Source organism: Coturnix japonica, chromosome 11 (assembly GCF_054131305.1).
Source record: "Coturnix japonica strain WE chromosome 11, WE-NBRP24, whole genome shotgun sequence".
Lineage (NCBI taxonomy): Eukaryota > Metazoa > Chordata > Aves > Galliformes > Phasianidae > Coturnix > Coturnix japonica.
The window spans coordinates 20,806,202-20,820,883 of record NC_140673.1 but is presented as its reverse complement, the minus strand read 5'-3'; the positions used below and the strand labels follow the sequence as shown (position 1 = coordinate 20,820,883).

The 14,682-nt window shown below is 44.7% G+C and overlaps 1 protein-coding gene and 1 long non-coding RNA gene across 4 annotated transcripts; one reads left to right on the top strand and one right to left on the bottom strand.

Annotated features, from left to right (window-relative positions):
- Positions 1-101: 101 nt before the first annotated feature.
- Positions 102-14,208, bottom strand: AKR1A1 (aldo-keto reductase family 1 member A1). 3 transcript variants are annotated; one of them, XM_015870141.3, is made up of 10 exons: positions 14,173-14,208; positions 12,260-12,370; positions 11,265-11,359; positions 7,333-7,452; positions 6,803-6,954; positions 5,484-5,679; positions 4,757-4,956; positions 3,780-3,852; positions 2,880-2,966; positions 102-657 (listed from the first exon to the last, which is right to left on the bottom strand). In XM_015870141.3, exons 2-10 carry the CDS (start codon positions 12,342-12,344, stop codon positions 592-594), a joined length of 1,074 nt encoding a protein of 357 aa, XP_015725627.2. In that variant the 5' UTR covers positions 12,345-12,370; positions 14,173-14,208; the 3' UTR covers positions 102-591. The 3 variants fall into 3 exon arrangements, with proteins under 3 accessions (XP_015725627.2, XP_015725628.2, XP_085367737.1); XM_015870142.3 differs by lacking the exon at positions 12,260-12,370; XM_085511611.1 differs by lacking the exons at positions 11,265-11,359; positions 12,260-12,370; positions 14,173-14,208 and adding an exon at positions 10,525-10,616.
- On the top strand, positions 2,323-4,191 carry LOC146759053 (uncharacterized). The gene is made up of 2 exons (XR_014932823.1): positions 2,323-2,447; positions 3,058-4,191. It is a non-coding gene; the product is annotated as an uncharacterized LOC146759053 (long non-coding RNA).
- Positions 14,209-14,682: the final 474 nt, after the last annotated feature.

Below are 14,682 nucleotides of genomic sequence, written 5' to 3'. Positions count from 1 at the left end.
ACAGCACAACAACACTGTACACAGCAATAGGGCAGGTGGGAATGCAGATACAGACCCTGCTCATGTCCGTCCAGGCACACGTCAAAGGGACACGCTGACACTACGGGCTCCTCTGACACTTTATTTCTCTTTATAACCGTACAGGCAGGAACGAACCCCAACAACTCAGAGCAGACGTCGGTGCAGAGACAGGACGGCGCTGTGGGAAAGGTAGGGTGGGTTTCTGTAAGGATCGATATAAAGTTATTGGGGCTGTTGTGAGAGGAAGGATGGAGCTGGAGCTACCCATGCAGGTAATGGAGATGGCTGCCCCGAAGGCCGGCTCCAGGGCACGCGTTATTCTCCTCAAATCAACAGACAAACCAGAAGGAAAAAGAGGAGAGAGTTTAAATCCCACAAACTCTGCCATGGAAGCGACAGGATCTCCAGAAAGAAGGTCAATCAAATGTAGCACGTTGCAAGAGAACCGACTCAGGAAGGGAGGTTTTGTATTGATGGGGATGGTGGTTGTTTGACAAATTATGGCACTAATTACTGTGTAGGAAAAGTATATAGAGGAGCATGTTACTCTAACACCTCAATTTCTAGTAGCTAATAGGGATCATTGAAGGGATAATGGGGGTGTCCGGCATCTCTCGGTACTGGTTTTCCATTCACCTGTGAAGTAAAGCAAGACAGACACGTGTCAGAAAGATAAATATCCATTCTTTCTCAAATTCTAATGGTTTCAACTGGTAAATCTTCATATCTCAAACATCTGGGAGCTCTTGAGCTTAACCAAGAGTTGTTCCCTCTACTTCTAAGTCCTCTTAGCGCTCCTACAAAGAAATACTGTTTGTAGCCTACAGCAAGAATCTTCCTTCCAGCTTCTTAGGACTGAAGAAGCAAATAAGGACTAGTTAAGCATTTTGCCTTGTAGCCATCATGGAATAAATGCTGCTCTGTGCACACAGTCACACAGAAGTCTCAGCTCACACACAAACTGCATTCCTGGGTGCATTAAGTCCACTGTAAAATCCCCATTTACTAGGAGTTGGGGTAAAGCCTTGCTCCTAATTTGTAACATTTGAGAAAATTTATGTGCAGCATCAGCAAGGAGATGCATCTCCACAGGTGAGTAGCATCATTCAGTTAAAACTTATACTAAGCACTAAGTATACTCACTATATACTAAGTATACTAAGTTAGAAGTCTTGTTAGACACGTGATTGATTTTTATACAGCTGTGATGCCAGATATCACTCAGTGTTATGGGGGCAGAGGCAATCACAGGTACTTTCAGATCAAGTATCCTCTAGCAAGTCCCTCTCTGAGCTTTCAGATTAAATCCCACGTTTCAAAGCGACTGGAACCCCTCGTTTACAAGAACCAGGGTATAAACTGTCACTTGGGGGCACTCGAGAGCACAAAACTAGGATGGTACGGTTTAATATTCGGCTGGTGCTCGGTTTAAAGTAAAATTAAGGTGAAATGAAAGTGTCTGCTTAAGGCAATACTTAAAACTATGGACAAAACTATCTTCATGTTTTCTCATACACATCTGAGATCCAACAACTGCAAGGTCCTAGAATTCCCATCTCCTCCCTCTCCCACGTCCTCCTGCCCCGTTTCTTCCCCCTGCATGTTTTCCCTACTCAGCTCTGCAGGTATCTATATTTGTTAGCAGCGTGTCAAAACAGCAGCTGGCAGAAGCAACGTTGTACACAGCTGTTTCCAGACTACCCCAGGAGTCTGAAGGACAAAGGGGAGTAAATCAGCAGCGAAGACACTGTAGATCAACAGTAGCTATCAGAAAAGGACACACTGTGTGTATGTCATCACCTCTCCTCCTGTCCTGGCTCACTAGTCATTCAGTTTTGCTCGTGTATATTTCTCAGCCTGTGTTTCCAAATGTTTGGATGTCAGGCTGATACATCCAGCTATGGCTAAACCATTTCCAGCCTCTATCCAGATAATGATCTGTTAAAACGTCAAACGTCTTAAACTGCCTATAAGAGATTCACATCAGACTTAGAGCAAAACAACAAGGTGAAGAGGAGTGGCACAGCTATGAAACCCTGTGGTTATGTACCAGCAAGGGAAAACTGTCTCATCAGTTGTGACACTGCCACATCACGCTTTGAAATCCAGACACTATAAATTAGATTCATAAAGGAGACAGGCATGAGAGGTTAGACAGGCATTTTAATTCACAGATGATGAGAATTCTTTCTGATACGACTAGAAGGGATGGGCTGGAGACAAAAGGTTCCGCTTGAGATCTTACAGCTATAGCCTAACGTTTTACTTCTCATCTCGCTTCTTCCTGTCTTATTATCCAACAGCATGGCAATACCTTTGAAGCCCAGCCACTTCATACTCACACCTTTATCTAGCTGGATGGGGTAGCACTTTGAACTGCATTTCATCTCTTCTCTGTGTGTCACTGATCTGATCACATCTCCCAGGTAACAAAAGCACATGCATTGTCTGAGCCGGGCAATGTTTCTGTTACCAAAACAACTTTGTTTGCAGCACGAGTAGGAAAAAACTTGAAAGAAACATCCTGTGAGCAGCAGGTGTGTTTGTCGCTACCACATTCACACATGAGCAGCTAAGCTGGCAGTTTGGTACGAACTCCCAACCCATAAGCAAAGGAGAATTTTGATGGCAGGGATGTGGGAACTGATATTTCCACACACGCTGAAGTAGCCCTGCAGTTAAAAGCACGGCCCTGAAAGCTCTCAGAAGCTTTTCTTCTGAAAAGTTATTTCAGCTTAGACACCCTAAGGAGAGGTGGTGCTCCAACCACTGCATAGTTCTGACCAGATATTGAAAACTACAGAAGCACTGCGGCCAAATGCACATAGCCAGAGCTGTCAGAAATGGGAGGAATTTACCGTGAGCATTGGCACGATGTAACGCCAGTTTTTATTCAGGTTTCCAATGTGGCTCAACTCCTCTTCTGTGAGACTGAAATCAAATACCTAAGAACAAAAGCAAGAAGCTTAGTTATGTAACCATAACTTTTCACATTGAATTCTGTTGAATTCTGCCTCTTGGTTTTGTTTCCTTTAGAAGCCACAAACATCCCCATGGGTCATGAATTTCTGCAGTGTGAAATTCCACTCCTCAGCAACCCAGAAGGTATCAGCACGCATTGAACTACTTCAGCATTTCATTTCAGGTGGCAGTGAGAAACCATAGAGACAACAGACACACAGTCAGTTAAGCTGCAGTTGCATAATATTTCTTTTTTCATTTTCAAAGCATAAAACCTACGGGCCATATTAGAGCTGCAAGATCCTCGTGTTAAAACCCAAGTAAAAGTTGTTAGGTTCCCAGTGTCTTAAGAGGCTTTGACTTTGGCTTCAAGCAGAAGGAATTTACACACAGCTCTGAACAATGGAAGTTTTGCACCTGTAAAACCCTGGCTTTTGACAGCGTTACTTCGTGTTCGGTTTATAAAGTTGCAAGTAAATAAATGTTATCAGAAACACTGAAACAAAAGCTTGAAAATGGAAGTGTTGGTAGCCTTGCCATTCTAAGCCATCGCTCATACTGCAGAGCTCTCTACCACAAACATGAACCACAGTGGGGCTGTTCTTCTGAATGCTCCCTCCTGAACAGGAGCTCTGTTCCCACTCAGGTCTAAACCTTGACTAACTGCAGCGTTCGTTGGAGTTTTCTGCAGTTTCTAGCAGCATATCGCATCTCAGACTTAGGTTTAATGTGAGTAACAGTAGCAGAAACAAGCTTAGAAACAAGCAGGCAACAGGAGGTGATTCAGATGAGTTTACCTGGAGGTTCTGCAGAATGCGAGCAGGAGTGACGCTCTTGGGAATAGCGACCACTTTACGCTGCACTTGCCATCTGTTGGGAGGGAAGAGAGATTTTGTGTGCGTGCTGACCAAGAATCCTGACGTGTATTTTGGTTCAACAATGATCAGTGGCAGCAGAGATGCCATTTATGTTTTCTGCAAACAGAATACCCCTAAGAAGACCAACACAGCACTGTAGTGTATTAGGATGTAGCAGAACAGTGACCACCGGACTAAGTGATGAAAGGAAGATGTCCATTCCTTTGAACAAGCAAACAATTTTCAGGTGTTGAGCCACACACCCAGGAAACAGGAAAAATGCATGTAACAGTTTTACATCAGTTCTAACATGACCACCAAAAATACAATAAAAAAACCACGAAAACCCCAAGTGCTTGTCTGGTGACTTGAGAACAAAGCCTTCAACATGTTCGGCTGGCAGGGTAACCTGCTGCTGCCCAAGATTGTGCTAGATATAAAGCCAAACAAAAGAATGAGGATGGAAACCCAATGCTATTTGACAAAGTCACATCCACCACATTCTGGACACCGCTCAGATATAAAGCCAAACAAAAGAATGAGGATGGAAACCCAATGCTACTTGACAAAGTGTTCACCACATTCTGGATACCACTCAACCACCTTGTTTCCCAGTACAGCTTCTGCTCCTTGAGCACAAAGCAGCAAACAGTTCTTCACTGTGAAGGAAGGTAAGGCCCTTCCACAATCTCTCTTGCTTAGAGCTCCCTTAAATGCAGTAGCAGGGCTGTAAGGTTCAAGCAGCTGCACACATGCAAATGTAAAACAAACAGCAGCTGGGTTTGCTTTTGGCACTTTCTAACTCCCCACTTCACAGGGAAAAAACACATACCCTAAAGCAGACGCCTTTGAGCTTTTGTATTCTGCTTTATTTAAGGCCAGGTCCCAGATGCCACCATCTCTCCAATGTTCTGTACCTGAGGATGATCTGTGCAGGTGACTTCTTGTATTTCTCTGCCAGTTTTTTGATCCCAGGTTCCTCTAGAAGCACGGGCTCGTCTGGGTGTTTCCACATGCGATCAGGAGAACCGAGGGGACTGTAGGCAGTAACAACCAGCCCTCGTTTCTGGCAGTGAGCGATCAGCTCGTTCTGGGCTAGGTAAGGATGACATTCCACCTATTAAAATGAGCCACAAAGAACGGAAAATTGTCAACACAAAGCTCTAAAGAAACGGGGTGAAAAGCTCAGCAGAATCGAGAGCATCACAAGAGGTCACTGCAGGTTCTGAAAAACCTGATGAAGCTGTAAGTACAAGGAAAATGGAAAATGGCACAGTAACCTAAGATTGTAGTAAAACACACTGCTTAACCTTGGAGTGCTGGATTTATCATCTGACAAGCAGGGGAGCTCTCTATAGGAGGGATTTAAGTTAGTCCCTCAATCTTTTTTTGTTCTTTTCCTGTAGACTAAATTGATCCTCACAGGGAAGAAACAAACTCCTCTGCAGAAGAGGTATAAGATAAATAGGTGTAAATGGCCACAAACATGGATACAGGCCTTCTTCCCATTTAAATCACCTGTCTGGAAGGACCCTGTACATCAGAAGCTGCACTCCTTGTGCTAAACAGGCAGCACTGGTTGTCCTCACTCCCATGGAAAACCAGGACGGTACAACTCCTCCTCCTCTCCTTTATTCATCTTACCTGGAGCACAGCTGGTTTCACAGTAGCCACACTTAATACATCATCAATCTGACGACTATTGAAGTTTGACAGCCCAATGGCTTTCACAAGACCTTTCTCAACCAGCTTCTCCATAGCCTTCCAGGTATCCTTGTAGTCGGTGTAATCGTAACGCATCGTGCCATCAGGATTCTTTGGGAAGAGGTTGTCCCCTCGTCTGCAGCACGAAAGGCAAAGTATAAATGCACAAAGCACGTGATTTCTATAATACTAGATCTTCACTAAAAGAAACTTGATTCAAAGCACTCTCAAGAATACCAAAGCTTATGTGTAGTTTGGAACCTGAGCAAATTTCTCTCTTTAATTCCATGATGAAGACAGCCAACATTTCCCACCACAGCATCGGTTTAAACAATAACGCCTAAATAGACATTATTATCTGTGTTCCACGTTATTATCGAAGCAGTGTTTAAATGTTTTTTGTCCAAACAACTGTAAAACAAACCTATTTCAAAACAGGGGGAATTTTTAACAGCATTTCTTCCTCCAGACCAGCCCTGCTTGAAAACACTTCCTCATTCTGTTGTAATGAGGGACACATTTAGGACTGGAGAGTCTTTCCTGAATGTTGTAATGTTGTGTGCTTGGAAAAATCCAGTTCATATGACTAGAAGGGGAAAAAGTGTGTAGAATAGGCTGAAGCTCTGAGTCTGACAGGGCTTCCCCTGGTAAGTGAAGTGTGCATGCAAACAGCTGGGCAGGAGGTTTTTTACTCTTCTTTTTACTGAAAAGAAAGAGGAAAAAAAAGCCAAAACAAAACCCCCCAGTCTCTGTGACCACAAGGAAACAAAGCACTGCCCACTGCTTCTGGCAGGACTGTAGGATACACGCAACTAGCATTTCATTTCCCCTATTTCCTCAAATCTTAGAATGGCTGCAGTTCAAGTGACACGGGGCCATTTTCATTTCCTTCTCATACAGACACCATGACTCTGCATGTGCTCAGTTCCAGCACAGTCAATGACTAATGGTGAAAAGTGCTGTCTTCTTTACAAAGTACTTTGTTTTCATTTCAAAGATAAGTACAACAAATTCCCAGCCAACTCAGATATGAATAATTAGATAGGAACAACAGTTTCTGTGAATGAATGCATCAAATATGAGTGAATGTACTGGTTTCAGGTAGAGAGGGGTCTGTAAACCTCCCATAAAAACATCCTGCAGGCAGCTTATACTGGAAGGAAGGCACAGCTCAGAAAGAAGCTCCTTAGGACATAACACCAACCACTAATATAAAACTGGGGCTTCTGCATCCTGCTTCCTTCCCAGGCTGAACTTACTCAAAGGCATGGGGCCAGTGCATCAGGTACAGATCCAGGTAATCCAGTTTCAAATCTGCCAGTGTTTTTCTTAGTGCTGGCTCAACATCTTCTGGGTGGTGCTTGGTATTCCACAGCTTTGATGTTACAAACAGGTCCTCCCTTTTAATAACCTTTAAGAAAGGGAGGAGAGGGCAATTTACCAGAGAGAGCTGAGAAGGAACTGCAGCAATTCCCCAAATAGCTTTAGAATAAAGGAAATAATCTAAGTTTAGAAATAAATCAGTTAACACGCAGAACGTATGAATTAAAGCTTTTAAAGGCATTTTCTCTAAGCTTCCATGCAAGAATTCCAGGTGATCATTCTGCCTCCTGGCAGCCAGGATGATTCCAGTGGAGAAAAAGCCCTTTCATTCCTACCCTGGTTAATCACAAACAGCTGGGGCAGACCAGAAGGAGAAGTCACAGACATTAACTTCACAGTCTGCTCTTTTAGGTCACAGCTGTAAATTTCAATACAACACACAGTCATGGGGTTCTTGTGTTTTTACCTTGTTGGGCCCGAGGCATTCCTGGAAAGCAGCACCGATCTCTGTTTCATTGCTGTAAGCTGCTGCACAATCGATGTGGCGATAACCCACACTTAGGGCATGTTTCACTGCTTCTTTCACCTGCAGTCACAAAGGGATTAGTCAAATGCAGCCAGTGGGAAGGAACGCAACTGAACAGAATTGCTAAGGACTTGATGAGGAGCACTGCCAAAGTACAGAGCTACACAAGCTCAGGAGGATCCAAGCAGAGTAGGTAAGAGCGCCCTACGGCCCAGCCCTTGTAGCCAAGTGCTAGCAGGCACTGCAAGCATTAACGTGATAACAGACCGCATGCAGGCTGAGCATGGAAGAACTCACTGCACAGAATGGAAATTCATTCTTAGCTATAGTTGCACACTTTTGTTACAGGTCAGAGGAGCTGTAAGAAGCGATTTTCAAATGAAGATGCATCAAGGCAGTCTGAGTGAAACTGACTGGCCAATCAATCAATGTCAGCCAAGCTTGAAAGGTCCAACCTCTCCCCTAGTAAAAGGGAAGCCAGGTTTCTAATTTCGTAACTTCCAGAGCTCGGGTTTGGTTCAACTATTTAATTTCTAAGATAAGGCCACTTTATGGCACATTTTTCTTCTGTGTCTCGTTCTCACTGATTATGCAACAGCACTCACTATACTGTGGTTATTAACCCATGGCCTTCAGGAATCTATTGATGCTCACTTTCACATTTTGCTTTACACACTTGTGATGAAGAAGGTGCTGCCAATAACCAGAATGGCTGGAACAAAGGCACCACACTTTGTGTGTGTTTCTCCTGCTGAAAGCTCTAATGAAGCACACTGTATATAATCACATGCTGGCATTAGATGTGGAGCAAGGCTAGAAACCAAAGAGGGAAACAGAGAATGGCATCTCTTCCAGATGTGTAAGTGGCTTTTGAATAGAGGTTTTCAATGAAAAATGTAAATAACTGATTGTGTAAGCATGAAGAAATTACTCGTGTCCCCATCTCCCTTTAAATAGACAGAGCATTCAGTAAAATCCATTCCATTTAACTTCCAGTGGTCAGTGTGCACATATTCTCTGTTCTTAACTGCTACAGTCAGAGCACACCTCTGCACAGGGATTTCTATACAGGGCTCTTCCCAGACCTGTCTGGTGGGACTGAAGGAGATTAAGTTGCTCTTTGTCTGAGGTTTGATACAATGGGGCCCTAATCTTAGAGATATTAAAAACATGTCAACAAGGGCTAGAGCCTGGTGGCTTTTTTTCAGCTCAAGTACCAGCATTTTCAGTTTTAAAGCAAACAAAATGATTAACACCAAGTAAAGACTCTTGCTTTCAGATGCTACCAAAAAAGGAGGAACGAAATGTGAAAGAGATCTCTCTTCTGCTGGTGCTTTTCATTTGCTTTTCCTGTCAAGAACTGCATTAAAAGCAGACACAGGATATTCTGACTACATTCTTTGGCATTTTGAGAGGAAAAGTGGAACTTAAACTAGTTGCCCTTAGCCAGAATGACAAAGCACTTCTATTACAGCAGTGAAATCAGCTCTTCCTTTCTCTAGCAGGATGGTATTTACAGTCACTTTGACAAGACATTTCTCAGAAGGTCACAGGGAAGTGGAGGTCACAAGAACTCTGAAATCACCTGCGACAGACTGAAGGCTTTTAAAGCTGAATATCCATAGCATTAAGGCGGAAGTCAAGGGGGAGAAGAATAAACACTCTGTTTAATTTTGGGGTGTGCCCCCCCCCCCCCCCCATTTTTACATTTAAAAGCATAGCAGAAAGGAAAGGGAAACCAGCGTGGGGTTTTTCTGAACTAATCTCTCATTTCCTCTATCACGTATTTTTTTTTATTTTATAAATCCGAGCAGGAACTAAATTTGCCATAAAAAACTTTATGGCACCACTTGCAGAAAAGCAGGGTAAGGCATTCCAAATGCCTCTGGACAGTTATAAAAGCAGAGGCCATATTTCAATACCAGCGTTTTCATCTAGCATTGAAAAGCCAGGACCACCCATTTAACTACGCTTTGGATCTGGGCACAATTTTCACTTGTGTAAACTATTCTCAGCCTACTCAGACATTCCCACATGGACCGAGAGGTCCCGATACACACAAAAGGCAAATAATCAAGAGCAAGATGCACAGATAAGAACTACTTTGAGGCAAATAACTCTTAACAGAAGGATGCAAGTGTAAGAAGAGCACTTTGTTTCAAGAGGAAGTTTTTGAATTCTTGTCATTACATTCAAGCAGGTACATGCATTTCCTGGGGTGGGGAAGACTCAGCATTAGTTAGAGATTCAAATGCCTCAGGGTATTTTGTGTTGTATGGTAATGACAGCCAAAGGATCCTTCCAGCTTTGCTTTAGTGCAGCCTGTGGAAGGAGCAATTATTGAATTAATTTTTCTCCCATTGGTTGAGTCAGACAGCTTAAGTAAAAACAGATCATCAGGCCATGTGATATTCAGATGCAGCATGACCAAATAGTTTGCTGTAAAGGAAGCAACTCAGACCACCACACAAATGGTAACTTGCAGTTAATCCTTGCTGGATTCAGCTGCTGGCAGTGCTGCTAATGATGGCAAAATCTACCTGAGATTGGCTTATATTATGAACAAGCAGGATCTTTCTTGGCTGTAAGACCGCACTTTCCTCAGGACAAGTTAGTGCATGAAGTAACACGTTGATATTTTGTTTGTTTAGTTTCAGGCATTTGTTTTACTACAACACACATAAAACTACCTTGGGCCTCCAGAAATTCATCCACTATGTTCCTGCTTACTAATAAATGTAATGCAGCTGGCAGCTGATGTGACAGAGCTGAACATTCACCCTTGTCCTCATTTAGCGAGCTGACGGAGCCCTCACACTGCCTTGGGCTCCATGTCAGTACAGCTTCCATTCCAAACAGGACCACCGTCCTGAGAATTGTTTGGGCAGGAAACCCAATAAGGAGGTGACTCTGAATAGATGGAATTTGTATAGTTTGTTTTCCAGCTTACAAGAAAGAATAGCAGCACAAGGGTCATATCAAGGCAGCTTTCTGAACATTCCTGTCACAAGCACAGTTTCACCTGACTTGCTCCTGTAACCATCATGAAGCTAACATGGAAGTATAAGCAAGATACATGTTTACTGACATGCAGTGGTGCACAAAGTCCAAAATGCATTAAAATAAGAATACCAATTAAGAAATCCTCCACAGAAGAAGACACTCCTGCTGGACACTTCATATACCTGCTGTGAAAGGCAAGGTCTGCCCTCAGGAATTTATCTTTTAACTACATTAGAAAAAAAGGAAAAGACAGACAAGGGAAAGTATTACAACAGGAGGCACAGTCCGCAGCATGCAAACATACCCACAGACAGTCAGCAATAAAACACAGAATTGTTTCCAAGTCTGCCATTTGCCATTTAATTGAATTTAGAAAGAGTGGCTCTCTAATAACACCATCACAGCCTGAAAGCAAGGTGACCCAAACTAGTTCTGGGTTCTGCTGCTAAACACAGGCAGACCATGGGAATAAGATTTATTACAACAACTAGAGCTTCTGTCTCCCAAAATAATCCATTCAACTGAGTCACCGGATCAAGCAGAGGGTTGCCTGGTCAGACTGGCAGCCTGAGGATTAGAGTCAGGCACCATATTATAACTACGGCACTAATTGATGTCTTTCTGGATTCACCTCCCAGAGCACCACTGCCTGAGGTCTGCTTTAATGAGTCTTAAGGGATCTGCTATTGCTGCTACTGTTGTTTTAAAGCCTCTCACATGCATCTCAGTCATGCATCTCAGTCATGCATCTGTAGACCTGTGACTAAAGCCATGCAAGTGGAGGATCCAGGATCTTCAAAAGAGATGTACAGAATGCAAATAGTAGGTGAGAGCACATGATATTCATGTGTGGTTTGTTTCCCACTTACTTGGCCAGGTTCACTTTTCCAGGTTCCCAGTCCTATGAGAGGGATCTTCTGCCCATTGTAGAGTGCAACGAAGTCACATCCTGCAGACATTTTTGCTTCAAGAAGAAAAAAGAGCAAACTGAGTTTTTGCAGCAATTCAGTAGATTATATAAAATGTCCTTTTCTGTGCAAGGGTAAATAAATAAAATCACACAGGTCTTGACAATGCTTTAGTTATTACACTGGAACAAAGCTGAAGCAAGGTTTTACAACTTCTAGTGGTACAAAGCAGATCTATAACCTTACAGCTATGAAAGAGACTAGAAAGAAAGGCTCTTCCTCCTCCTCTTCCTTCTGATTCTTTTATCTCTTTCTCAGAGCACAGCTGTAAGTACATACAATCTCTCCCTTCCAAATCAGCAGTGAGCACAGAAGGAAGCAAGGCTTTAGGACTTCTGCACAAAGTCTTTCTCTTACCAACTCCCTACTGGCTGACTGAGGAACCAAGCTCTGATACCTGCTGCAGCTGGGGATAAACACATACTTTGACGTGATTCGGACTTATCAATAGCCACGTGCAAAAAAGCAGCAGGTCTTTATGTATTTGTACATTTTGAACTCCAAAATGACTTTGTTGTCCTGTTCTTTTCCATCTCCTTGCTAAAGCGGTAAGGGATGTTATCTTTTAAAGAGCTGAAAGGTCTCCTGTTCCCATACAGCGGATCCATCTGCACGTAGACTCTGCTGGTGATTCAACAAGAACTCAACTTGCCTAAGATGCAGTTCAAGGACAGACAATAGAACAACAAGTATTGCTATCACAGCAGGTAACAGTAATACTGATTTATCACAGATTCATAGAGGAACAGCATTCTTCTATTACTAAAGGGAAAATGTGGAAATACAGCACAAGATAAACATCACTTCGGGCTTGGGCTTCTCTCATGCTTAACACCAGGACACACATGCATTTTCCACGTGAAATCCAATACAGCCCCAGCAGGATCTTCCATTACCTGTTGCTGGCGTTATAGCTGCTGCAGACAGTAATCTGCTCATAGCTTTTATCAGAGAGGAAGCTTTTATACTGTGTCCCAACATCCTCCCAATCTATCTTTCTGGCCGAACTGTTAAAAACAAACCACATTCAGGATGAGCTCCAAAGGCAGCCAGCTGACTGCAGCAGAAGATGAGGAAGTTACTTCTCAAGCTCAGCCGTGTCCAAACTCAGGAATGTTATTTACTTAAAAACACATAGACAAGAGCAAGAGCGGAAGAACACGATGCTGCCTAAATGGCTGACTATGCAGGGGAAATGTAGATCTTCAGAGTAAAGCCTACACACAGAATACTGCTCCGAAACAGCTCTGCCTTCTCCATAATGCTGCTACCATCTTTTTCCTACAGATAAGCACCTACTGATGGATGCACTCACACAGAAAGGTTGCATTTTCAGCTTCTCAAGCCATATTTTTTGATACAGAGATCCCAGCATTGTTAGCCTGAGTAGTTCCAGGCTCAAGCAGCACCATCCCTCCCACACAGCATGGCCTTTATGTCTGCACACATCTCACAGCTGCAGGACGTGCTCAGCAGAACAGAGCAGCGTGCAGGCAGCTCCCACTTGGTACCTGTCATTAGGCCACCTGCATGTCCTTGCTTTTATCTAACAGAGCAGGAAGTTCTCATGTGAGCATCTTCTCTGTGTCCAAACTCTGTCTGGCAGTACAAGGTTTATTGTAAGAGAATCCTATAACAGCTCCAGTGACCAACACAATGGGCCTACACAGCACATTGCATGTGTCATAGACAGCTGCTTGATGCCGTGCCACACAGGGTGCCCAGCAGGTGAAGGGATTTGCCTTCTTTATGGGGCTAACTGCAACAAATAGCATTTGAGATGCTACTCTGCTGAGTCTGAGTGCCTTTCCTAAAGGGAGTGTAAAGGCCCAACACCTTCTGGTGCAGAACAGTTGGACAAATGAGTCTGGATTTGCACTGAGATACACTCAGTCCGAATGGTGGCATAAAGGCACTCATCAGACTGCTGCTGTGCGTCCATTTTGGCTGTAGAAAGGTCAGAATAGGATCCTAACATTCCCTTCTGTGCTGCAGATTTGCAGGGCCATGTTGTTGCCAGCTGTGCACAGCTGGGTCCACTTGACCTGGATGAAGCTGCCTGCATGATTCTAACATCACGCAATGCACCCAAGGCCTGGGGGGCTTTGGCATTCATGCTGCCCTACAGCACCAGGCACGTGCTCCACATTGCCACGTTGTGCAATCATCTTCAACGCAGCACTTCGCCCAGAAGACAAGGTGCACGTGTTTAATTGCTAACTACCATCAGCGTGCGCTGTGGAACCATCTCGCTTCATGTAATATCGTTGTACATTAACACTGCAATGAGAGCACGGCTGCGGACTCGGGAAGAATGCAAGGAAACACTCGTTAATAGTTTGCACTGAGATTCTTCCCCTAATGAGGAGATGCAAAGTGTCCATGAGCTGCCGTCAGTCTGCTCGCTGTAAGGCAGCACGGCTCTTTTACGAAGGGAGAAAATACAAGTAAATGCAAGAAAAACTAAGAAGGTTCAGCTGGTACAAGTGAGACGTGGCTCAACATCACCTATCTCCTATTCCCACACTGACACGACCGAGTAAAGCTCACAATGAATCAAAGCAACGCGTGCAGCCCGGCCAGGAGGATGCACCGTAACACGGGACGTGCAAACTACGCCCATATCTGCACCCACCCACCGTCACAGCTCGCCCCGACCCAAAGCGACGAGCCTTCAGCCAGCACGATACACACAGGAGCGCACACGTCTGTGCATCGCTACAACCGCAAAGCGCCCCCGGCCCCGCCCGGCTCCCCGCATCCAGCCCGGGGCACCGCACCGCACCGCACCGCACCGCACCGCACTCACCCGCACCGCCGAACCACCGGGCTACGCCGCCGCTCTGCGCTTCCGCTTCCGGCCGCCAGCGGGCAGCGATCGCAACGGGAGCAGAGCGGTGTGTGTGTGTGTGATGGCTGCACACAGGGCACGGGTCGGCTCTGCTGTGCTACAGCCGTGCCTGCTGCAGGGCAGGACAAGGCAGGAACACAAGGCAAAGCGCCTCGTGGTGCCTGTACAAGTGTATATTATGTGTGTAAATGCGAGAAATGAGCACAACAAATGGTGAGGCCACTGCTGCGTTGTGTGCTGGTGCTGTGAGCCATGGCAGGCTGCTTGTTATGGAGGTGTTCATTGGGACTGTCCGGCCGTGCAGTGTGATCCCTTCCATGTACCTGCCCTGCAGTGACACCTCAGTGCACAGAGCTCGGCTGTGCTATGTTAAGGCAGAGATTGAAGCCACGGCTGCACGGCACCAAGCACACACTGCTCTGTGAACAGGCCTGACTGAAGCCACACAAACCCCATTCACCTCAATGG

Coding starts and splice junctions, on each gene's coding strand:
- AKR1A1 (XM_015870141.3), bottom strand. CDS start 12,344: ATGTTGGGACACAGTATAAAAGCTTCCTCTCTGATAAAAGCTATGAGC. Junction 4,957..5,483: donor TGAAACCAGCTGTGCTCCAG/GTAAGATGAATA, acceptor TCATTTTAATAG/GTGGAATGTCATCCTTACCT. Junction 2,967..3,779: donor GCATTCTGCAGAACCTCCAG/GTAAACTCATCT, acceptor TTTTGTTCTTAG/GTATTTGATTTCAGTCTCAC.